The sequence below is a fragment of the Mytilus trossulus genome, chromosome 1, assembly GCF_036588685.1.
Source record: "Mytilus trossulus isolate FHL-02 chromosome 1, PNRI_Mtr1.1.1.hap1, whole genome shotgun sequence".
Lineage (NCBI taxonomy): Eukaryota > Metazoa > Mollusca > Bivalvia > Mytilida > Mytilidae > Mytilus > Mytilus trossulus.
In genome coordinates, this window is record NC_086373.1 from 101,830,980 (window position 1) to 101,856,542 (window position 25,563).

General features: G+C 34.3%; 2 protein-coding genes across 2 annotated transcripts; one reads left to right on the plus strand and one right to left on the minus strand.

The window, feature by feature from the left end:
• The first annotated feature begins 1,807 nt into the window (after positions 1-1,807).
• LOC134711440 (P2Y purinoceptor 4-like) lies at positions 1,808-24,947 on the plus strand. The gene is made up of 2 exons (XM_063572034.1): positions 1,808-2,051; positions 23,320-24,947. The coding sequence occupies exon 2, from the start codon at positions 23,508-23,510 to the stop codon at positions 24,621-24,623; it is 1,116 nt and encodes a 371-aa protein (XP_063428104.1). The 5' UTR covers positions 1,808-2,051; positions 23,320-23,507; the 3' UTR covers positions 24,624-24,947.
• Positions 21,224-21,955, minus strand: LOC134705398 (craniofacial development protein 2-like). Its single transcript, XM_063564140.1, has one exon. It carries the CDS (start codon positions 21,953-21,955, stop codon positions 21,224-21,226), a length of 732 nt encoding a protein of 243 aa, XP_063420210.1.
• Positions 24,948-25,563: the final 616 nt, after the last annotated feature.

Consider the following 25,563-nt stretch of genomic DNA (forward strand, 5'->3'; position numbering starts at 1 on the left):
ATGAAAGAAGAGGATATAGACTGACAGCCAATGTTATGTATGCAATCTTTTCTTTTTCTAAAACAATCACTGACTTCTGACAGGCAAATCAGAACAAAATTTCACGCGTTGTCGTGCTAAGCATACCTCTCATTTTTATACAAAGTTTCTGGAAACAGAGAGAACACATTTCTGACGGACCCTAAACGCGCTCTAACGTTACACCTCATCACTTTTAATGATAAGGTACAGTACACGTTTAATGTGGTAGCTTTTGGTATAATTTTGCATATAACTTGGGCTCCTTGAATTATATAAAAAAAAAATCGGATATGCAATTCATTTATCGCTTTTTTTTTTTTTTTTTTTTTTAAATATTACTGATTGCATTCTTTCAAAACAGGCGAATATTTGTATAGGAAGAACATGAAATCGACCAAAACATTCAGGATTTTACTTTAAAAACATATTTTCTAAATGTTTTACCTCGTAGATCTTTCTAAACTAATATGATATGAAATAATCATATGGTCGCCAACTCTGTTTTTTTTGTATATTAAAACCAAAGCAATCCGTTACCTTGTAGGTGGGAAACCCGTTAAAAATTTTACGGTATATATATAACTCGATGACGTTGATTTTGACATGCTTTGGTATATGTTAACCGAGTTCACAACTTTGATAGACGTATACCGTAATAACGCAGTCGGTGACCATATTATAATTTTACATCATAGAAAAAATGTATAAAGTTAAAACATCAAAGGACTACTGAAAGAAGAAATTAAAGGACTGCAACAAATTTACTATAAGCTTTGATAAAAAGAATTCAATAGGAAATTATGCATTAATCTATAAACATTCCGTACTCTTTTCTGACACGAGGGAATTACAAACCAGTTAATGAAGATTATCCTAAACTATTTCCGAATGAACTTTTATCCTAAACTATTTCCGAATGAACTTTTTGTTGTTGAATCTTTTTAAGTAAATTCGTCTGATCATTTCATTTATTATTTGGACCCATATGAAGCCAGTATTGTTTTGTTAATAAGCTTATACGTAGGCGACTTAACAAACTGTCCGAACAGATAAGACAGATGATAGGAAAACACAAAAGACATATAACAGGATTTTCTTCTGTTAAGAAACCAATTTCTCCATTAACAATGCTGGTGCAGTTTAAACAGGTACACTCGCGCATTTTTAACAAAGAACTCTAGACTATATCTTATAAAGTTTGACGCCCTATAACAATTTTATCCATCGCGATTACTTTCCATTTAAGTTGGTTTTTCATATATTGATTGATTGTACAGTTTTCTCGATATTGTCATTCTTTAGGTATATTTCTTTTTCATACTTCTTATATCAAATAAAAAAAGAAACAACAACTTTTCGTATTCTTCCTACGCAAGCAAACGTATTACCGCCTTCAGAATGCCTTCATGGTCAAAAACAATTTAAATCACTTTTAACTAATAGACATGCCATTCAATATAACTCGACATTTATGTTTCCATCTTTTAAATTAACTGTATTTTCTCAAAATAGTTGTTGTATTTAAGAGAATGTGCATTTACTTTATTATTCCAAAGTTATAAAAGATAGCAAAAAAATAAAATGAATAAAGACAAAGAAAGTTTAAATAACTTAGCATCCCTTTGCATGTTATTATTACTATAAAAGCAAACTCGACAGAAAGAGAACTTTGTAGCGAATAATGTACGATCGATTATTGATGGATCATTGTTGACAATATCTTGATCAGTTGCTTATTTGTTTACTGTTTAAACAGGTATACATACTATCGTATAGCAAATATGTGCTTGTTGCTATTCAGTGCTCATTTCTCTACTGTACAAACAGGTATAAATACTATCGGAGATCTGTACACATTACTATTCAGTAGAGGCTTTAATATGAGTGACTAATTAATAAAGATTTCTATAAAATTTTCAGACACTTGTTTGTATTAGAGGAATGTACAGCTGATGGTGTGCTATTGTATTCTACAGGTTGGAAGAATATTAAAAGTAATATTCTACGGATTTTGAGCAAAATTATCATGGGTAAGTTGACAAATTATATATGTAGAAAACAGCTGCGTTTTATTTTGTATAATTAAAATGCCTGATTGAATAAAGTGGTTGTACACGAACAAAAAGTTCTTCTCTATGTATTAAAAAGCTAATTTTTGTAAATATACATTTTAGAAATATCCTAGGACACATTCAAAAGTTAAAATAATAAAATTTTCTTTTACGATTATTTAAACCAATAATTATTTTTACTTCATAATAAGACTAGTATTACCAGCATACCAGACATCTCTTTGTTTAATATATGAACATTATTTAATTCGTATAGAGATACATGAGAATCATTATTTTCGTACATGCATAGTCTGAAATTTTGAAGTATATCAAATATATAAAACAATATGTTAATTCATATAATATTTATATATTGTACAGTCTATAGAACTTTTTACAGAAAGTATGTTACAATATCTTTACATCTTTCAAATTAGAATCACAAATGTTTGTTCATTTAATTCTGTGAGACAGACATCATTTAATTCTGTAATACAAATATTCCTCTACAAAGAGGGAAGTCATGTCGGCTTTCGAAGATACTTTTTATTTTGTATTGTCTGACAGTTACTGATGCTTATGTATAATTTAACATTACATATGCCCATTTACATCAAGGTTTACTTTGAAACACCCTTGGTTAAGAAACAACATTGTAAGGAAATATCCACCAAAAATCAACCTGTATGAAATAAAACATAAGCTCTATAATTTCGTATCGAATCTTAAGTTGATGAAAGTGGGTGAAGATAACAAGCGAAAAAAATAATAAAAAAACCCAAAACCCATAGTAAATAGAAAAGAGATAAATGTGTTTTATCACACCCTTAGACTAAACGAATTTCAGAAACAGTTTGTAATGTTAATTCACTTACCTTACACCTATCGCGATGCGAAAGTAAGAAATGAAAACAAGTTTTCCACGGCAAGGTTGAGAAAAATGTTGAAATGGTCAGATATCAGTAAATATATTTTAAAATTTGGTTAAGATTACAACAGACAATGTGCAATTTTATAACACTAGTTGTGTATAACTGCTAGCTGACATGTTCTTAAACTTGCATTTTTTAAAACTTTACACTACGACTTCTGTGACTTTGTAAGTTTTCCTGTTATCAACTACCCATACACTTGTGTATTTAAGTTATTTAGATATAACTGGACCTCTTCTTGTTATAGAGATTTTACTTACGTATTTTTATTCTTGATTGCAACTACTCAAAGACATGTCATTAAGTTGCGTTTTTTTAACATTTCAACCCTATCATATGGTCCGAGACCACCATTGTCGTCCATTGATTTTACAAATTTAGTCCCTAGTGTTGACAGTGGGTTACTTGCCATTAATTTTTATACCCCTTCCAAATTTATTTCTCCATGTTCAATGCCTCAAATCGCAAGTAGGGGGATGAAATTACACTGTAAAAAAATTTGGGTCCAGAATTTTAAAGGAAAGTAGTGATTTGGTCCAGCTGAAAAAGGTTGAAAATGAGCACTTCGGAAGCTGTCAAAAGATTTCAAGACGCCCTAAACATAAAATTGTCCATATTTTGAGTTAGAGGCGATGAAGTTTTCTATAAATTTGATATAATTTGTCCCAAAAGTACACACAACACACTGTAAAAGTTTCTTTGAGAAAGCGCAGGTGGGATTTTTTTTATTTTCATTTATGTTCTAAAAGAAATGCACTACGAATTAATTGTGTTCTCGGACCTATCAAAATCAATGTATATCCAAATGAGCTGATCAGTTTATCATGGTCCCAGCATTAATACCTTCTGCTGTGTGCGTCTAAAAAATCAATTCAGGTGAGGCATACATAGCAGAGATGCTCGCTACGTCGACACAACTATTCTCCCTTTGTCTAGAGTTCATTTGATTCCGATTGCTTTGGCTCTGATTTAAATAGAAAGAGCTAGCTCATAATTAATATACTCTTCTGCTAAACCTACGCAGAGTGAAAATATAATTTTTGTATCAGCAAATTTAGCTAACTTTTATTTTTTGCTACGGTATATACTCATAACTGTGTCGTGTGATATTACTGAGTTAATTGTGTTTCTGAAATGATTGTGTACTCTTCTCTGTATACTCATTAATGATTTCATTTGTCGACAGAAAACGGGGAAACTTTATTTCAACTTTATCATAGCATAGTTACATAAAGCTGTATGATTTTATTCCGTCTACATTTCAAATTTCTATTTTGAGTGAATCATTTCGTACAGCCGCTGTCTGTGAGCTCCAACTGTCAAATGCATACAATTTCAGATTTGCTATTGCTACTTTATATACATTGTATATGGTTCGTCTTTATTTATGATACATGGACGACTTTGATGTACTTGCTATGGTTAAAGTGTAATAGCATATACAATCAAACTATCTCAACATCATTGTTTTTATAAAATAGGGAATGTGTCATAGTTGCCATCATGAGACAACTACTTATCAACTGACATGGGTGCAAGCAACTATCTGCCACCTTCAGTTATTTACAATGCATAAAAGTCATACTTCAATTCGGCTATGAAAGGCCTCGACACGACAAAATGTTAACGAATTCAAAATGATAAAACAGCTAAAAGCTAACTGTCAGTTTGAGCCCCGCTTGCATCTTTATGCAAATGTTCACAGGTTGACAATTTATATCAATTTTAACACTGCAGTTTGTTCAGGAAGTATAAACAAAGATTGTTCTTAAAATCTAAGCACTTTATATTTTGTTGGGCATTTTCAAAAATGGTCGGGTACAGAGAATTATTGAAATTATATCCTTTTCATTTAAATCGTTGGACGGACATGCATACATACGAAAGCATAAATTAAAGAATATAGGGCATCGGTATTTTTGATGTGTGACTCTTATAAACGTATAACAGGAATCAGTTTTATTTATTTGAATGAATTTGTAATTGATCATGATGAAGATACCTTATAGTTTTGATGTGTTATTAAGTAACCAAGTTTTGCATCGTCTGTACTGGGATCTAAATATTGGTAGAATCATAACGTGTAAAGCACAAGTATTCACACCTTCCTTGACTAACTGTTGCATTTGTATCTTAATCGTTCAGAGTGAATGAAGTTTTACTTGAAAAAAAACTACATGATGTCAATGAACTCTTGCTCTGGAAATTTCATCAAACGTATGAATAATGTGATCATCATAAACGCAACATTACGTAATGATTGTAAAAAGTCGTTTTTCGAACATTGTTAATGACATGTAGATTATAACGAATATATGTAAATTTGATTATCATATTAATTTGTGGTAATGAAGAACAGTTTTCAATATTATTAAGATACATGATACCTTCATTTTAAATTTGCAAACTTTGAAAGCACATATTTATTTCTAAATGGTTGGAGGAGAAACGGCAAAAACCAATTTTAAAGTTTTTGGTTTCAACATGCCTAGAATTATAACCTTGACCTTCTGCACGTGAGACAAGCGACCAACTCAGGTGACCATCAAGACGATGGTATCCAGACAGTAAGATATGATGTTTGTACTTTATGAGCCATATGTATAATTCACGAACCTGCCTCAAGACGTTTCGTTGAAAGTCAGTCCTAGAGCTTTTCTCTGAATTTCGATAACGACGTTTTAATGCTAGTTATGTGTTATTATATCTTTAGGGATGTGTCGTGTATATAGCACAATTTCAAATAAATGTTCATTTTAAAGTTATGCTTACAGGTGCTTATTTATTGCGTAAAATAAATACCATTTGATATTTATACAAAGTATAAAACTTCCGATAGAAAAATACAACCGAAAGGTAGATATTTCCTATCAAAAGCAGGTGCATATGTAGACTCAGGTGTTTAATGAAAAGTTGTTGTTTTCCCTCAGTTTAATCTATTTACAAGAAGTTTTTTAGTATGGCGAAACGACAAACATACAGTGCTAGTTAATTGCATAAGAGTTAAATTTTAAGACAACAGAATAACGTTCTAAATATATCACGTGGACAGACTGTGGAAATATAAACTTTGAACTTGATTTTGAAACTGGCTTCGTTCGCTATTCTTTATTTCTATTATTAACTGTTTTCGATTAGTATCTTTAATGTGTTTATTAAGTATTCCTACATATCTACAATGTAGTAATATGAAATTAAATAATATGCGATGGCGTACGTCATTATGATACGCAAAGGCAATTTATTATTCATTTTGCTTTGCCCATTTTGACTTTAATGTCTTGATTGATTAACTTTTAAGCTCAAGACGGTTCCTAGCGTTGAAATAAACTGAAATCCTCAAAGGAACAAATGCTAAAGGTATCAATAAATTGCATATATCACTGGTAAGGTTTTCTAACAAATGATATAATGCATTACCCGATGGAAAAATATGTCATAGTTAGAAACAGAACGACATTAATCTGAGCAACATAGAGCCAATATAAATATTAAAAAAAGTCACAGAGAATCACGAATACCCTTTAAAGAGAACTTCACAATAAAATAATAGTATGAGGTTGAAGTTGGCTATTTTAAAATACGGATTGGCTGCATGAATAATATATTTACCATAACTCTTTAAAATTCATCAATAAAGAATAAATTCAGTCCACTGAAACTAAACTGTTTATGTCTTTGTCATTTGGTCTCTTGCGAAGAGTAGTTTCAATGGCAATCATATCAAATCCTCTTTTTTATAATGTCTTTAACAGTAAAATAAGCATATTTCTCATGGATTTCTCCAAATATAATATATTTAAAAAAAACCAACCCATGAATATATCAGCCATAGCCTGACGTCATCAAAAATGCTTGATACTCTAAAGATTGTATCTTGATACACGTAGTTTCTTACATATCTGATACTGTATACATGTATTCCTTTTATATATACATTGATGCATATTGTTACTTGTATCAATTTTTCGAGAGAAAAAAAAATGCTATCGTTCTCCCTTTGCTCACTTGAGTTTTAAAATATGTATTTGTAACTAAGATCTCGACAATGTACTAATGATCGTCAATGCATTAAGTACATTATCTGTCCCTTTTCGCGAATCAATATTTCATAGAAAATACTTGGACTTACTGTTTTAGTCATTAAAAAGGTCGTCAGAGAGTAATAAAGTCAGAAAACTGTGATAGTTACGAACAAGAGCAATTAAGATGTGACTATTTAAATGGTTAGAATTCAATTAATTTAAGACAATTGTTAAAAAAGAATTCTAACGTGTTCATTCAGATGTTTTACGGAAATTTCCTTCGAATTACGGTTTGGCAGATGGAAACACTCAAACAGTTACCTGTTTTAGTAATGAATGTAATTTAAAAGTTAATTTACCATCATAGATATATTTTATTTACGTATTGTGATTAAAAAAAATATAGATAAGGAATATAAATCGCATATTGTAATTTTTAATGTCACCCTACATGTGTTTATCTCCAATAATTGAAACTCGTCTCCAGGGTAAGAAATAAACGAGAATAAATAACTGAATTTTACATCATAAGGATTATCTCAACAGCAAAAAACTATTCCCCTCCGTACGAATCGTTATTGGTGGACTGCACTAGCAAGAAAGAAAAAGTCACGAGAAGAAATATTGGTTATTATCAGCTAATTTTGTAATTTGTTCCAAATTTTTGTGAATATCATAAAAGTTGCAGCAATGTTTGTTATCATATGTTATAAAGACCTATAGAATCCGTACTTCATTACTTTATTCAGACGATTCTTAGTGTTGACTTAAATAGAAGTAGTTGGTACTCACTGAAAGTCACTTAGAATGAAAATAACAGTTTATAAAATTTAGCACGTCCAAATCGCTTTTAAGGATTAACCATCATCAGGATCGCTCACAAACCAAACAATGATCGTCGGGAATGTATACGAACGTAGAAACATCATAAGATACATTACTAAATGGGAACTAAAAAGAAATGTCAAATAAATATAAGATGAACTTTACATGAGGGAGTTGAATTTGTGAATTATCAACAAAATATTTAGGAGGATATATTACAAATCATGTATCCGGTACAAATATCGGGATTACTAATTACTATAACATATTACAGCTATATCAGTTCCTCATAATTTCAATAACTTAATTAAAAGCGAATATAACAAAACGCGCATTTCATTGGAAAAGCATAAATATGGTTTTCAAAATGATCTGTTTGTTTTCAAAATTCCCAAAGAGATTGCCGTTTTACGTAAAACTTATCTATATGATAAGCAACATAGTTTTTGCTAATATTAATAGATATAAAAACCTATTTTCATAGATACAACACAGACAAAAAAAAAAATACGTTTATGGAAAACACATCTTGTAATTCTGCTCTGTTTATTTTGCATCAAAATGACTGCATCAAAGTGAGTAAAACGACATACGTGATGAAATTAACCCATTTTATTTTTTTGGTTTCACCTCCCTTTTAGGTTTTGATCCTTATAGCAATTAATTAAGTAACAAGAGTATGCCATTCTGTGCACTGATAAGCCGGTGTAATATCTTTTATAATTTCTGTTCAATATTTATTTGACAATGATCTGCACCGGATATGGTTTTAATCTTATCGATTACTTCGTTGATGAACGAAATACAAAAATAAACTAAGACATGTAATATTAGGTTAAAATGTCTGATAAAAAGATTACTAAAAAGCAGATATTGCTCCTTGAAACGCGTTAATAAATGATTATTGTAGGAAAATCATCACGTGCAAATATTTCATTTCCGGACGGACACATTCAAAGCAAGATATTTCATTTCTTGCAATTAATAACATCATGCTTGTTCAAACATTAACTGTATATTAGTGTTTAACCTCTTCATACTATGCAATTGATAATCTATATTTGCTGTTTTTGATGATAACTATAACAGGCCGATACAGTATGGTTAAATGTTATTTCTGCATTATTGGTCGATCAATGTTATCGACCACAAAATGAGCCCCATCCCCAATCAAACTCAGAGGACATAACAATAGTTTGAATGCAAACTGAACGCATACAAGAGAAGAGAACCATTAAGACAATGAAATAAAAAAAAATCAAAGTACACAGACCGTCATAACTGACAAGAGAAGGCTATTTCCCAATAAATACCCAGTGAAAGACATTAACGTATCCTACCGATCCCATAACCTGTTAAGTCAAAGATAGGAGTATAAATAAATAAAAAGGGCAAGTATCTATTAAATGACAAGATCAGTACAATAATAGACGATTATTTAATAAATAAAGACTACCAGTACTTTTTCAAAATCAAAACCAGTGCAGTTGAATACGTGTTTCCAATAGATATAAGGACGGGCATCAATTCAAATGCAAAACAAGTAGAGTCCAATAATTAAATAAGATCCGTAACTATGTCAAGGCAAGACAAGAATCCATGCAAAAAACAAAATGTGTACCTAAAATATGAACACATATCCTCAGAGAAGTTCCGATAACAATTATATTATACTGGAGTGTCTATATTTCAGTATGATTAATTTATTATCCTTCAGATGGAGTATGGGCTCATATCCACTGTATTTATGTAACACAATCAACAGAATTAATTTAACAGGGATAAATCACTCCAGTAGTATAATGTTATACATGACTTTGAATTGTTTGACATTGTCTTATCGGGGCCTTTTATAGCTGACTATGCGGTATGGGCTGTGCTCATTGTTGAAGGCCGTACGGTGACCTATAGTTGTTAATGTTTCTGTCCTTTTGGTCTTTTGTGGATAGTTGTCTCATTGGCAATCATACCACATCTTCTTTTTTATAAGTATTCATATTCATGACTAAAACCATTTAGTATGCTTGTAACGTGTAACCAGGCGTTTATATCCCAAACGTCCGTTCCAGTCAATACTTGGATCCAAGTTGTCCACAAACAATACGGTAATGCTAAAAACTACAACTATCTAAATTATGCACAATCCACAATGAACCAAAATATATACACGGGCTCTTTGCCGATACAAAGTTACAACGAACAATTATATAATATACAAATATAATACAATAAACCAGCCTGTCCTCAAGATGGGACGATGTGTCACTTAGAGACAGTATAGCTGGTACAGCTTGTCCTCCGAATGGGACAGTCTGTCAATACAAAACAGAGAGGTATGATACAACTTGTCCTCCGAGTGGGACAACCTGTCACTATCAGACAGTGCGGGCTGGAACAACTTGTCCTCCGAGTGGGACAACCTGTCACTACCAGACAGTACGGGCTGGTACAGCCTGTCCTCCGAGTGGGACAGTCTGCTATGTCGATCCTGTCAACGTGTACGTCCACTCTGTACCCAGTACGAAGTGTCCTCTGAATATCAAGGCTCTTCTAGCACTTAATATATCCGACGTACACTCAGTTGGAGGATGACAGCTCATCGACAGCCAACTGACAGCCTCGAGTGCCGTTTCTCACTCTCTTATATACCCCAGGGCGAATATACTATTTTACGGATAGGGGTGTTCTCTAACTGTCTCCGATACCGAACATAGAGAGTCCCTTACGATCACCCCTATAACTTTCGACCCTGCCGCTAATTTCCCCGCCAAACGTCTAAATCTGCCTAACTCTTCCTCTAGCGTAAACCATGCATTTATACACCAAGATTCTACTAGATTCATAACCATAACGACCAATAAACATTACATAACCCACGCCTCAATCTACATGCGTCCCGCATGATACATTCAAAATCACTAAATATAATTCAACAAAATTTATACACAATAGGAATTTTACTTATTTACATAATAAGTTATACAGGCTGGTCTCTTACTCTGGTGACGACCACTGTCCTCCTCTAATCTTAATGAGACACGCTTCCTTTTCATTTGGCGTTTTCTCCTAGTACACTGATTGCAACCAGCAACATACATCCTAACGTCGGATTGCAAACCAGGCCAATAGAAGGACTGATGTATTTTCTCTATAGTTTTATGTATACCTAGGTGACCTGCACACTTTGTCTCATGACAGCATTGTAAAACTTGCTTACGCTCAGACATTGGAATTACCGGATGTAATTTCACAACGTTCAGTTCACGGTCCATGTGGCGTCTAACTATTAAATCACGATGGACTTCTAAACAACCAAACTGACTCCATAATGACCTTAGAGAATATCCCTTACTTGATACCTCATTGTACTGTGGCCTTTGACCCTCTGTCAACCACCGCTTAACAAGTTTAAGGTCCGAGTCATTTGACTGTAACTCATTTAAAGTCAAGTTTTTACCCATGTCTGGCATCTGACTTGTAACTAGGTTTACCTGACTTTGTTCTCTCTTAGAACAATCACGGTCCGTCTTTGACTGGGTGTCTGATGTTAACCGACAAGATTTTCTACGAACATCAGTATTTCTAATTTTGGTACCTTGAACACATAGGGGGACCTTAACGTTATCGATGTGTAATACGGTAGCAGACACGTCAATCAGACACTTATTTTTCTTCATGAAGTCTAAACCTAGAATACCATCGACTTGTAGGTCAGTTACAACGGCCTCTAATATAAACTTCTCTTTACCAAAATCAATTTTAAAACTACCTTTACCTCGATGACTTAGATACTTGTCACTGACGGACTTAATCTGTGAACTAGTTTCACTCAAATGTGGCCTACACAAGTCAGACATTAAATCATACACTCTTGAAGAGACCAAAGTGAGTGTAGCCCCAGTATCAACCACAAACGTGGCTGGTACATCTTGAATGTTCAACTCGACAAACATTCCTGCATCCGCTGATGCTGAAACAACAGCGTCTTTGTCATTATTTGGAGACGTAAGTTCATACTTTAGTGTTTTAACCGTACCTTCCGTAATAAAATCATTCTTATTTGTTCCCTTCGTACTTGGTATCTGAATATTATGGAGACAATCTCTCGCGAAATGTCCTATTTCTCCACAATTAAAACAAGGGCCACCCCTTTTCCCTTTACTGTGTGTGTTATCTATCTTCCCCCGTTGGAACTTTCTTTGGGACTTTAAATCTTTAATCTCATTTGTTATGGCCAGTAAATTATTCTCAATCGTCTGCATCCATATCGCCATTTGTCCCATAGAAACAGTCGTGTCGGGACTATCAGGTGTGTCTGTCCGTTCGTCACTAGTAGTCTGTCGTAAATGACCTATACTGTTCAGTGTTTTGCTCTCAGCCGTGTTATACGCTTCAAGCTCAACTGCCAACCGTATAGCATCGTTTAGACCTTTTGGACGTGACTGTTTAATTCTCAGTCTCATTTCGGAGTCTACTAGTGCATCTATAAACTGTTCTTTGGCGAGCGTGTCCCTTAATTCTAACGGAGCAGTCGGGTAGGCCATATTAGACAGTCTTCGAACTGACTGACCTAACGCCGGCAAAGTCTCGCTTGCTTTTTGTCGACATTCCTTAAATTGTACACGATACAGTTCAGTTTGACAAGATGGAGCAAAGCGTTCCTCCAGTGCATATACTAGGTCTGAAAATATTTGTCTCTTTTCCTTTGGTAAATCACCAAGGACTGCTTGAGCCTGTCCAATCAGTGACACGGCCAAGTACAAACCTCTCTGGTGTTCAGACCACATATTAACTAGGCAACACATCTCAAAGTGTGCTAAGTAATCCATCCAAGAAGTACTGCCATCATATTTTGATGGTTTGATTTTAATTTCATTCGAACAAGAGCAAACAGTATGAGCAGTACTTTGATTTTTCGTTAATTCCTGCTTATGATTGAAATATCTAACTTTATCTTTAACAACCATTGGACGTACACCCTGCTCTTTAGGTGTAGATGATATTAAACCTTGTCCATGTTGTATTATGCTTTCACTAAGCGACTGTATTTGCCTACTTATTTCAGCAATCTGATCGTCAATATTTGACATATTTATTGCAGTACAGTGTAATCAAAATAAAACAATTTATATTAAATAATACACTCGTGTTACACTTAAGCCGTGACTTACAACTATGCCTTTCAGTTGATTCACTTTGATTTTTTAAATCAATACTGAAAACACATTAAATAACGATCAATCAATCAAATAATATATTTTGATAGACAACTTGAATCCCACCGCTGCCACCAAATATGTAACGTGTAACCAGGCGTTTATATCCCAAACGTCCGTTCCAGTCAATACTTGGATCCAAGTTGTCCACAAACAATACGGTAATGCTAAAAACTACAACTATCTAAATTATGCACAATCCACAATGAACCAAAATATATACACGGGCTCTTTGCCGATACAAAGTTACAACGAACAATTATATAATATACAAATATAATACAATAAACCAGCCTGTCCTCAAGATGGGACGATGTGTCACTTAGAGACAGTATAGCTGGTACAGCTTGTCCTCCGAATGGGACAGTCTGTCAATACAAAACAGAGAGGTATGATACAACTTGTCCTCCGAGTGGGACAACCTGTCACTATCAGACAGTGCGGGCTGGAACAACTTGTCCTCCGAGTGGGACAACCTGTCACTACCAGACAGTACGGGCTGGTACAGCCTGTCCTCCGAGTGGGACAGTCTGCTATGTCGATCCTGTCAACGTGTACGTCCACTCTGTACCCAGTACGAAGTGTCCTCTGAATATCAAGGCTCTTCTAGCACTTAATATATCCGACGTACACTCAGTTGGAGGATGACAGCTCATCGACAGCCAACTGACAGCCTCGAGTGCCGTTTCTCACTCTCTTATATACCCCAGGGCGAATATACTATTTTACGGATAGGGGTGTTCTCTAACTGTCTCCGATACCGAACATAGAGAGTCCCTTACGATCACCCCTATAACTTTCGACCCTGCCGCTAATTTCCCCGCCAAACGTCTAAATCTGCCTAACTCTTCCTCTAGCGTAAACCATGCATTTATACACCAAGATTCTACTAGATTCATAACCATAACGACCAATAAACATTACATGCTAACCGATGAGCCGAGTCCAAATTTTATGTGCGACATAACGATATTTAACCATCAGCATATGCATATCATTCTGACATCGAACTGACTAATAAATTTAAGTGTCTGTTTTAATAAGAGGCACGGACGCATTTTAAAGTCTTGTTTGATCCCAACTGGATCGAACCCATGACAGTAAGTTCTCGAGGCGATCACGCAATGACGTAACTACCTTTAATAATCGCAATCAAATGAACATATGCATAGTAGTGGTGACAGAAACGGATGTTTTCAATTATTGAAATTGCCATAAATCTGAGAGTGAGACATATTTCACTTCTTGTGATCACACATTTTTATTCTTTAGTCTGTGTGCATCCCCCAATAAATGATAATAAATAAAGGAAGGAAAGAGAAATCATTATAAATGAAATCAATGAAAAAGAGAAAATATATCTGATGAAGACAGATCATTCAAATGAAAAGTAATCGAAAGGTTTTGAGTTCAAACAAGTGGTTATCGATTTGATGAATTAGTTTCCCACAATCTGATAACTACGTACGTTGTCATACTTATATTCAATAGACATTGGCGAGACATCTGGTATGACAATTTGACTACAGACGATATTGAAAGAGAAATAAGAATTCCAGAACGCTTCGTTATGAGAACAGTTAGCAAGACGTATCGCATCCTCGCTAGCCAAGGCTTTCGATCCACTCCGTTACAGAGAACGGGAATGGATTGTAACCCTTGGCTAGCAAAGATGGATGTCTTAGTTTTCTCATGATATTTGTTGTAATCTACATATACTCCTACAAACTTTTAAATAAGTTATCAATTTTAAAACTATAACAATGCGTCTTTACAAACAAAATAGTTTAGTAAATTATTTCAAGTGGTTCGTGTGCTCGTTTTGACTACTCTTGGTTAAACCTTTGTTCCTACAAAATTATAGCTTTATTTCTATTAATCCTTTCTAGATATCTTAAATAGAAAAAGCAAACAAAAGCTTTAGTTTTACGTCAAAGCGATTAATAACTTGACGTGCAATGCAATCGTAGGATTACTTGTCTTGAGTAACAATCTGTTTTACGTAAGGAAGTTTGTTATTATTCATTAAAGTTTACCATATGTGGTTAGTAATGACATGAATCATTCCTTATTACAGAAAAAAATCTTCAATTAAACATTTAAGTCTGATTATGAACTACTAGTATTTGTGCATTATGAATTTAGTTATTGATATTTATGCAGAATTCTATTTGAGATGTAGCATAACGCAGTTTCGGTCAATCGGAAATACGATAGCGTCGCATTTGGAACACGACATGCCCATCCTTCCACAGTACCTAAGATCACCTCGTGTTTCGTTTGGTTTGTGTTGCAAAGTTTTAAGATTGGTTTAAACTGTTCGGTTTCAGGATGGGTTTGTGTTGCTCAGTTTAAGGTTGGGTTTAAATGCCCGGTTTTGCACGAACAGTTGATACAAATCACGTCCAACTCACAATTGATGTTCAAATGTCTTGCTGTAATGTTAAATTGATAACCTTCACAATATGCAAATGATGTTTAAGTTCACAGGGATCGTTTATAAATTTACGAGCTTTTTAAACAACAGAACTATAAAAATAAGGCTGTGATATCCTGTTAGTAATAATGTGTCTACTTCTTTCTTTAACTGAGGGGAGCAAGTGCAATTCACATCGTGGTCCGTTGACAGATAATTACTTCAATAAGTGTTTTTTAATATAACGTGAAATACAAAGATTGTTCAGGCTTATTGGAATAGGGATATTAGGGAAGGATCATCTCATCAATTTAATGGCCTTCCCTCGTAATTACTAAATAACTATCTAGACAAAAAGAACAAGAATTATGTCAAGACGAGTGGGTTTATCTTAGTAAAAGTAAGGGTATTTATTGTACAGTTTTCGTATACAAAAACAAAGTACCAATAACAAAACTTTTAAAGTATCTATGTAGATAAACAAACAGTCAACATGTAGATAAGATTTCAATATTTTTTTTCAAAGATGCATGAAACTAATGACTTGTATCACTTGATCGTCATTGTTTGGATTTCTAATCTACTAGTTTTTTTTCTAATAACTTCAAAAGTCAGGATCAGCGTCAACTTTAGTTGATTTTGTATCTTACTGTTTTGTCATAAGATTTTTTGTTGTTGATAGTCTCGGCTAAATTTAATAACATTGTTTTTTCAGACTCAGGCCAAGGCTTATCAGAACTCTGATTATTATATAGGCTACAGGCCGTACTTTAACCTATAATGGTTTAATTTTTAAATTGTTATTTGGATGGAGAGTTGTCTCATTGGCACTCACACCACATCTTCCTATATCTATATACAATCTATTGTTGAAAATCATACTCTGAACTCTCGATGTCTGTAAAGTGTTTGTGTCGTCAGGTTGCTGTCTCATTGACATATACCCGTCTTCTATAATGCATATTGTATCAATATTCTAATGAAACGTTATGATTTAAAGCATTACCAATAGACAAAAATGAAAAGATAAAAAATACTATCTGATTTCTTTTTGGTGTAAAATAATAATAAAGGTCCTATGGTCATATATATTTTTTGTAAATTATAATTAGTTCAGTGGTTATAATTTATTTACGATTCAATTAAAACTTTATTGTTCTCGTGAGCAAGATAAAAAATAGTATATGCTGTCATAGGCCAATCTCTTAAGGACTATCAAATGATGTTGTCAAAGGAAATCAATCCAGTAAAGACAGTCTTACTAAATTTATCCCTCATTAATTGAACATAATCTTATACCGAATGTTCAATCACAACCTATAGATCACTGTTTATTTGAGAACCATTATTATAATAGGAATATTGCTTGTCATTCTTATCAACCGATGGCCAAAAGACGGATACAAATAAACAGCGAGGTTACGAATTTAGTTGTGTGTTTTATGACGGGACAACAATAATCATGGATCATGGATCATCAGAAACAAACTGGCCACACTTCTTGACAAAATTCTTAAAACGATTCAATTATGCAATTTGGATGTAAAATAAACGACATTCTATAGATATAAAGTAAAATTACTCCAAATTCAAAACAGAAAATCCACAACAAATGGCAAAATCAAAAGTGCAAACGCATCAAATAATACATTCTTAATAATTTTTAGGATGTGCTTTAGTTCTGATCAAGTTAAATTGGTAAAAAATGCAAGAGGTTGTCCTCAGTTCAGTATCTTTTACTTTCCTTTTATTTTTCCGTTTGTTAACAATTGGTCAAATACTTTTGGTGTCTGGCTAGTTATGACAAAGCTTTATTTTTAGCTTGTTAAGTTGGATACCTTTCTAGTGTTATGAATTTCTATAGTGTCTCGTTTAAAATTGTACACGTTTCTTATGTTTGCTATTGTAACAAAAAACAGCAGTGTTCTTTTTTTTTTTATCGATATGTTTATATAAAAATCAGTACATTCTGGACAGTAAATAGAAATTAAATACTGTACAAAATAAACGTCTGCAAAATAACCCAATCAAACTATATCGGATAAACAGCAATGATATCAGATGAAATAATAAGGTCAAGTGATGAACTGATCTGAAACAATAAGCTTTTCATGCTAATACTGCAGTATAATTCTAATGAGGTAAACCCTTAATCTGACATGATGAGACACAAGGAGACAAGCAATCACCACAGTACACCGATCAATGACCAAAATCAACGAATCATTAAAACAACATGACATCCTAGAAAAACTGTCGGATTATTTTCTCCTCATTATTACTATAGCTGTATATTGTAATTATTGAAGTTCTATTTTACGCTTTTTTCTTTGTTTCAAGAAATCGTCTAGCTGTTTCCGGGTTGAATTAAAACTATTAACGATAGTAATCTCTAACAAAAAAGGTAAATACCTGAAAGCTTATTACTACCGAGAAAATAATGAACAAATGATGAAATTTCCATCGCGTTCGAGTGCATTTGTGTCATTTGTTACTTCAATTAAATATTTTCTTTTCAATTTACTTGATGACTTAAATGCAGCCATGGATCTTTAATAAGAATGAAAACTGCTTAATAACGGAAATAAGTATAAGCAGACCTGAGATAGGTATTTTACCTGATACCTACCATTTTGTAATGTAAATACTGATATGTTAAAGTATTAAGAAATATAGCAGTGTTCTATGAATAAAGGTAACTGTAGTATACCGCTATTCAAAATTCATAAATTCGAAGGAAAAAAAAACCAAATCCAGATTACAAAATAAAGAAACACATCAAATATAAGAAGAGAATTACGCCACTAAAATGTAACACCCACAGAAACAAATATAATTCGATGACCATTTTCCTGACCTTGTACAGGATAGTTAAAGAAAAATGATGCGTCGAACCTGGTATTTGTGGGTAGCCAAACCTCCCGCTTTGATGACAATGTTAAATATAACATGAAAATGACAACATTACATGACAGGACTACAATACAAATAAATCAGAAAAACATATAAGACAGAGAAACACACGCATAATAGCTATCAAAAGGTACCAGGTTTATAATTTAATACGCTGGATGCGCGTCTTGTCTACACACGTCAAGACTAACTAGTGACGTTCAGATACAAAAAGTTCGAAAGCCAAAACACAAGTTGAAGAGCAATGAGGACCAAAAGTTCCAATATAGTTGTGCCCGTTCGCTGTCATTTTCCCCCCTTGTACACGACTCACATTCTGGTAGTTGTGCAGAATCATCACTGAACTCAAACATGTTTTAAAGTTAAAGAGGTGAATCAATTTGTGACGCAGACTTTGATAACTGTAGGTCTTCGACCGATTGGGCCCTATACATAATTAGAGATAAAAGGTTAACACAAATTACGAAGGCATTTGACAGGACAATAGATCACACACAAAAATAAAGAGATGAATTAAATTTTTACTTACTTACTTACTTAATCCTCTTCGTGCTTTGATGCACATAAGGCCGACACTAGCTCTCTCCATAACACTCTGTCTTGTGCTTTCTTCTCTACTTCTCGCCAAGACATCCCAACCTCCTTCATCTCGCTTTCCACTGTTCTTCTCCATGTTTCTTTAGGTCTCCCCCTTTTCCTCTTACCAGTTGGAGTCCACCTCAGTGACACTTTAGCGATGTTTGCTGGTTCCTTTCTTAGGACATGGCCTATCCATTTCCATCTTCTTGTTTTTATTTCGTCCCTTATGTCTCTTTGTGCTGTCAGTTTGAATAGTTCCTGGTTGGATATTTTGTTTGGCCAAAAGATTTTGCATATTCTTGTTAAGCAGGTATTGTGGAATGCGGCCAGTTTGTTGAAGTCAGTTTGTATAATTCTCCAACATTCTGATCCATAAAGCAGTACAGATTTGACATTGCTGTTGTATATTTTGAGTTTTGTGTTTCTTGCAAGGGATGACGATTTCCAGATTGGCCTGAGTAGACAAAAGGATGTTCTAGCCTTACTCAGTCTTGCTTTGATGTCTTTGGTGGTCCCATTATCACTGCTTATTACACTGCCTAGGTATGTAAAGTCTTCTATTTCCTCGATGTTTACGGCTCCAATCTTTATTGGGATTTTATTTGATTGGTCGTTGACAGACATGACTTTCGTTTTCTCTATGTTTATTTTGAGCCCCAGTTTGTTTGACATAGTGTTCAGTTTTGATGTTTTCTTTTGCATTTGTACTCTGTTGCTGGATAGTAAGCAAATGTCATCTGCAAAGTCTAAATCTTCAAGAAAGGAGTTGAGTGTCCATCTTATCCCAGTGTTTCCATTTCCTAAGGTTGATCTCATACACCAATCAACAACTATTAAGAAGAGAAGTGGAGAGATTACGCATCCTTGTCTGACGCCTGTATCCACCGAGAACCAATCAGAAAGCTGTCCATTGTGTAATACACTACATTCATACTTGTCGTAGAATATCTTTATCAGCTTGATTATTTTCGGTGGTACTCCATATGCTCTTAGTATGTCCCAAATATATTCTCTTATAACACTATCAAATGCTCTTTGGAAGTCAATGAAGTTTAGAACTATTTTGTTCTGCCACTCTATGGATTGTTCTATGATGTTTCGGAGGGTAAATAGATGGTCTATGCAGCCTCTGTTATTTCTAAAACCTGCCTGTTCTTCACGCAGCTTACTGTTAATGGAATCAGTTATTCTATTCTTGATGACTCTAAGGAATACTTTACTAGGAATTGAAAGTAGTGATATTCCTCGCCAGTTGTTGCAGAGTTTCAGATCTCCTTTCTTTTGCAGTTTTATAATGATTCCTTTGTCCCATTCAGTTGGTATTTCTTCATCTATCCATATGCTCGTAAATAGATAATGAAGTATCTCACTTGTTGATTGTATGTCTGATTTTAGTAGTTCTGCACTGATGTTATCTATGCCTGGTGCTTTACCATTTTTCAGTTGTCTTATTGCCTTTTGGATCTCATCTTTGCATACAGCTTCTGTGTCTATTTCAAGTGCATCTCCAAACGGTTGAATGTCTGGTATATCATTGTTGGTTTCCGCCCTATTTAGGATAGTTTTAAAGTGTTCTGCCCAACGATCTAACTTTTCCTTGTCTGTAGTTAGTAGCTTCCCCTCTTTGGATAGTACTGGTGCATCATTATTCCTGGACTTTCCACAGAGCTGTCTGGTGATTTTATAAACTACACTGAGCTCTCCACGCTTTGACGCTTCTTCAGCTTCATTTGCAAGTTCTTCCACATAGTTTCTCCTATCATTCTTTGCCCCTTTTTTTAACTTCTTTGTCTTTATCTCTATAATCTGATTGCAATTTGGTTTTCAATCTGTTAGATTTAGATGCATTAAGTTTCATTTTTATGGCTTTCCTTTCCTTGATGTTTTCCCAAGTCTTGTCTGACAGCCACTGTTTTCTTTTTCTGTTCTTTAACCCCAATACTTTCTCAGCTGTTTTAGTATAAATGTCCTTGATGTTATCCCAAATTTCAGTTATGTTTTCACCCATGTTTTCATTATTGTCATCAATTTCACGGAGTACTTGGTATCTGTTTTTTATTTCAGTATTAAATTTTTGTCTTATTTTGTTGTCCTTCAGTCTCTGCAGATCAAATGTTTTCCTGCTCAGCTCGTTTATCTTCGGAGCTTTCTTGAGTTTCAATTTAATTTTGCCAATCACCAGGAAGTGGTCACTTCCACAGTCTGCCCCTCTTTTTACAGATACATCATTCAGTGAGTGCCGCTATCTGCCATTTATCATTAGATGGTCAATTTGATTTTTGTCTCTCCTGTTTGGCGATGTCCATGTAAGTTTATGTATCTCTTTGTGCTGGAACAGTGTACCACCAATAACCAGATCATTTAGTCCACAAAATTCAATCAGCAGGTTTCCGTTTTCATTACAAGTTCCACATCCGTTGTTACCCATTATTCTCTCCACTCCGATATTGTCATTACCTACTTTGGCATTTAAGTCTCCATTAACCAGTACAACATCATGGGCATGTACTCCTTCCATTACACTTCTGAGCTTTTCATAGAAGTCGGTTTTAGTTTCAATGTCTGCTTCATTAGTTGGTGCATAGCATTGACTCAGAGTAAGTTTAACATATTTTGAGTGGAATCTAGCTGTTATTATTCTCTCATCTATAGGTTTCCATTCTATAAGAGCTTTACTTGCTTGCTTATTCATTATGATGGCTACACCTTCTCTATGGATATTATCTTTTCTCCCAGAGTAAACTATCTTCTGTCCATTTGTTGTTATAACTGACCCATAACCTGTCCACCTGCATTCACTTATGCCCAGTATATCGATGTTATAGTTCAACATTTCTTTTTCAATTTGCGCAGTTTTTCCTACTTCGTACATGGTGCGGACATTCCATCCACCCACTCTAAGTAGGGATTTTGGCCTCAGAAGTCCATTTCTCGTGTTATTAGCTTCATCTCTGCTTTCACTAATAACAGTCATTCCATCAATAGTCTGATGAATGTCTCCTTGAGTACCGGTGAAGTTATTTTGATTTACTAGTGTGGTTTCCGTAGCGTAGGTTTTTTTTTACATGATAGGGGTGCTGGCCCTATGCATAACTCTCCTCCCTTTCTCATCCGTGCTTGAGACCGGCAATGGCGGAGGACCTGTGGCTTTTCTGTAGGGGATTCCATCCCTTAGACGATTGCTGTTGCTAACGAGTTCCATCTACCTGGATTTTCTGTCTGGATTTACTTCCATAGCCTTTGATTCAAAAATCAAATCACAAGGCAGTGATGCTATTTAACTCATAGCTGGGGCAAGGTTAATGAGTGCTAGGGCATGTCCACACGCCGGTGGGCCTACACACTGCATTTCTAGGGCCCTTGCTGCTCCGAGATCCTCTACAGATAATGCCTAGGTCATGTACCTAGTTACCGTGTGCTGTCGCGGGGAGGCACTGTAGAAGTCTTGAACAGTGTAGAGGCTTTGTACTGGCAGGAGAGATTTACGCACTCGACTCTCTTTTCACCCACAAGTGAGTTAGCCAGCGGCAATGTTTGAGTATTAAACCCCCACTGCACTAGACGCATACACAATCCCTGTGGCAGAGCCACCAACACACAATTAAATTTTGAGGTACAAATTTATTACTATGAATAAAACCGATCCCCCCTTAAAATAGACAGACTTTCAAAGACAATTCACAATAAATCAACAAATGATCCACATCTCCTGTAGAACATGTAGACGTAAACCTGTAAATCATCCAGAGTCTATAGAAAGTGTGAATAAAAAAACCCAGAGAGTTTAATGACTTTAAAAAAAATGACATAAAAACGACTAATATGTGATAAGAGGCAGCCACTGACGAGACTTCTTACTTGAGACCAAACGTAATTTAGTGATGGAATATAATTCGATTGAACATCATGCATAGTAATGATAAAAATATTCGTACTTTTGCAAGACAAAAAAATAAATAAAATAAAACAAACAAAGCAAAGCAATAAAACCAATCCTGAAGCTTTGTTTAAAAGTAATACAAGTTGATAATTTTTATACACTAAAGATTCAGTTTCTCCAAATTGTTTTAATCCAACTTTTTGCATCCAATCCTCTCTTTTATCACCGAATTTGGATGTGTGTATTACATCCGGGTCATCATCCGTCTGTTTCAATGATGAACTACCTAGTTTCTATGGATGAACACATTGCTACAAAGATAAATGGCAATGTGATAAAAAGATTCTGGTCATCAAAGTCTGTGCTTCTAATTATTCCTGTCTATTAAGAAGAATAGTGAATATCTTGATGAGTCTGACCTAAAACCATTCATCATGTTTTATCTTCTTTTTTTTCAGAGAGAACGTTCTTCTGAGAGTTTCTACTTAGAAGAAAAAGCCAATTAAACAAGTACGATGGTTGCACAAAATCTCTGATGAGAATAATATATAAGTGAACTATTAAAGAGGAAAACAGTTATATTGAATTCTATGCGACGATCTCTTCACTCAAAATACTGTGACAATTAAGTCGTATATACACTACAATGCATTACGAGGATTTAGTTGTACTGCAAAACAGCAGTCATAGTTCAGATTTATACAGCAGTGTAAGTGATACCAACCTCACATGTGAATATGGGTATTTTTCCCGTGACGTCAGCATACTTTGGGAAGTTGTTCTAAGTCCGATTGTCACATTGATGACAGTTTGTACCAATCTATTTGTGATATGTATATTTACCAGTAAAGTCCTACGGTCGCCAACAACAATCATTTTGATTGGTTTAGCTGTATCGGACTCGATGTCGTCACTATTTGCTAACGTTTTACATCCGTATTTTTACTTTACAAGTGATAATGTCAATAAAGTACTTCCATATCCTTTATGCTCGGTATATATGCTGCTTCAGAACCTGGGAGTTTCCTTTCATACAGTGTCCGTATATCTGACCGCATTTCTAGGCATACAAAAGTTTAGCATTGTGGCTTTTCCTTTCCGGTCTAGGAGAATTTTTACAAAAACAATGTCGTACTGGGCTACAGTTATTATATACATAGTTGGATTTGCAATATTCTCTCCGAATTATGTAGTCTTCGAGTTTTCCCGCGCCGCAGATGTCGATTCATCGAGCTGTAAAGACTATACAAAAGACCCAGACTACTGCTTGTTTCGCCATGCCTCTTGGTTGAGCGGTGGAACATTGAAACATTATCATATGTACTATTATATGACAAGATGTATTGTTATCCAGATTATACCATGTTTTGTTATAACATTTTCTACTATATATTTAGTTCGAAGTTTAGTAAGTAATAAAGTGTCTATGGCAACAGCAGAACAACATCGGCGGAAGCGTCGGTTGACAATAATGATAACATTAATTGTTGGAATATTCCTAATTGTCGAGTTACCTGGGGCCATATTTTTCGCCTTCGACTTTCACAGATTTCTGACCGACCAGATTGTTATTCCGGAGGATATTGATCATTTATCCGTCCGTATTCACAACTTCCTGTTGTGTCTTGGTTATGCCTGTAATTTTTGGATATATTTTGCCTTAAGTGATCAGTTCAGGACACAGATAAGGAAAAGTCTACGACGTTTACATATAACAAAGACAACAAATACGACAAGAGTTATAGTAACAAGATCGTATTAAATTTATGACACTGGAAGCAAACATAGTTACGTGTATGCCACTAATGAAAAGCCATGCTTTATCGTCAAACCTTAAACTACATTTGAAATGGAAAATTTACTTTATGTTGTCAAACAATAAGGGTTGTAAGGACGTCAATAAAGGCCAACTTTAAGAAAATAAAACATCTTCACTATCTGAGCTTTAGCTTATAATAACGAACAGCATTTACTTTTGTAGATACAGACATAACTTTTACTTAGATTAAACTACGTCATTTAGACTTTGTTGGCTTAGGGTCCTATCATGCAATATGGGATACGTGGTTGCATGGGTGTTTCATAATGACAATACATTGGCAATCATACATGTTTTTAATATAACTGAACAGTAGTCCTTGCCCTCCCCCAATAAAAATAAGAAAAGCTATATTCCAACGAAACAAAACCAATAGAAAACAACTAAAATACCAACTCATATGTTTATATAGCAACTTCTTTTACAAAAAAAACATTAAACCCAAACTGAAAGAAAGAAATGTTACAAAGAAACATTTTTACTAATATGCTTTTTTACTAAATAGACAAATACGTAAATTTCTTAGACCTTATGATAGGAATTTACTCATTCAAAAAATCGAAAAAATAAGAGCTTTTAGAACAAATTTTTATATAAACTATTGATTATTATGATCCATTTTTGGTACAGACCGACGAAACACTATAATACGTCGATGTTAGACATGTTTTTAATTGGCCAACCCCTTTACCCATGACAGCAGTGTAACTGCACAACATAAAAACAAACTTTAAATAATTTGGAAAGGTCTCATCAGATTTCACGAAAGACTAAAACAACTAAGAAACAAAAGACAGGCGACACAAAGCACCAACCTAAGAAATGTATTACTTTCAGATACTAAACAAATACAATAAAAAGTCAAAAAATAATGTTTTCCCGG

Coding starts and splice junctions, on each gene's coding strand:
- LOC134705398 (XM_063564140.1), bottom strand. CDS start 21,955: ATGACTGTTATTAGTGAAAGCAGAGATGAAGCTAATAACACGAGAAAT.
- LOC134711440 (XM_063572034.1), top strand. CDS start 23,508: ATGCATTACGAGGATTTAGTTGTACTGCAAAACAGCAGTCATAGTTCA.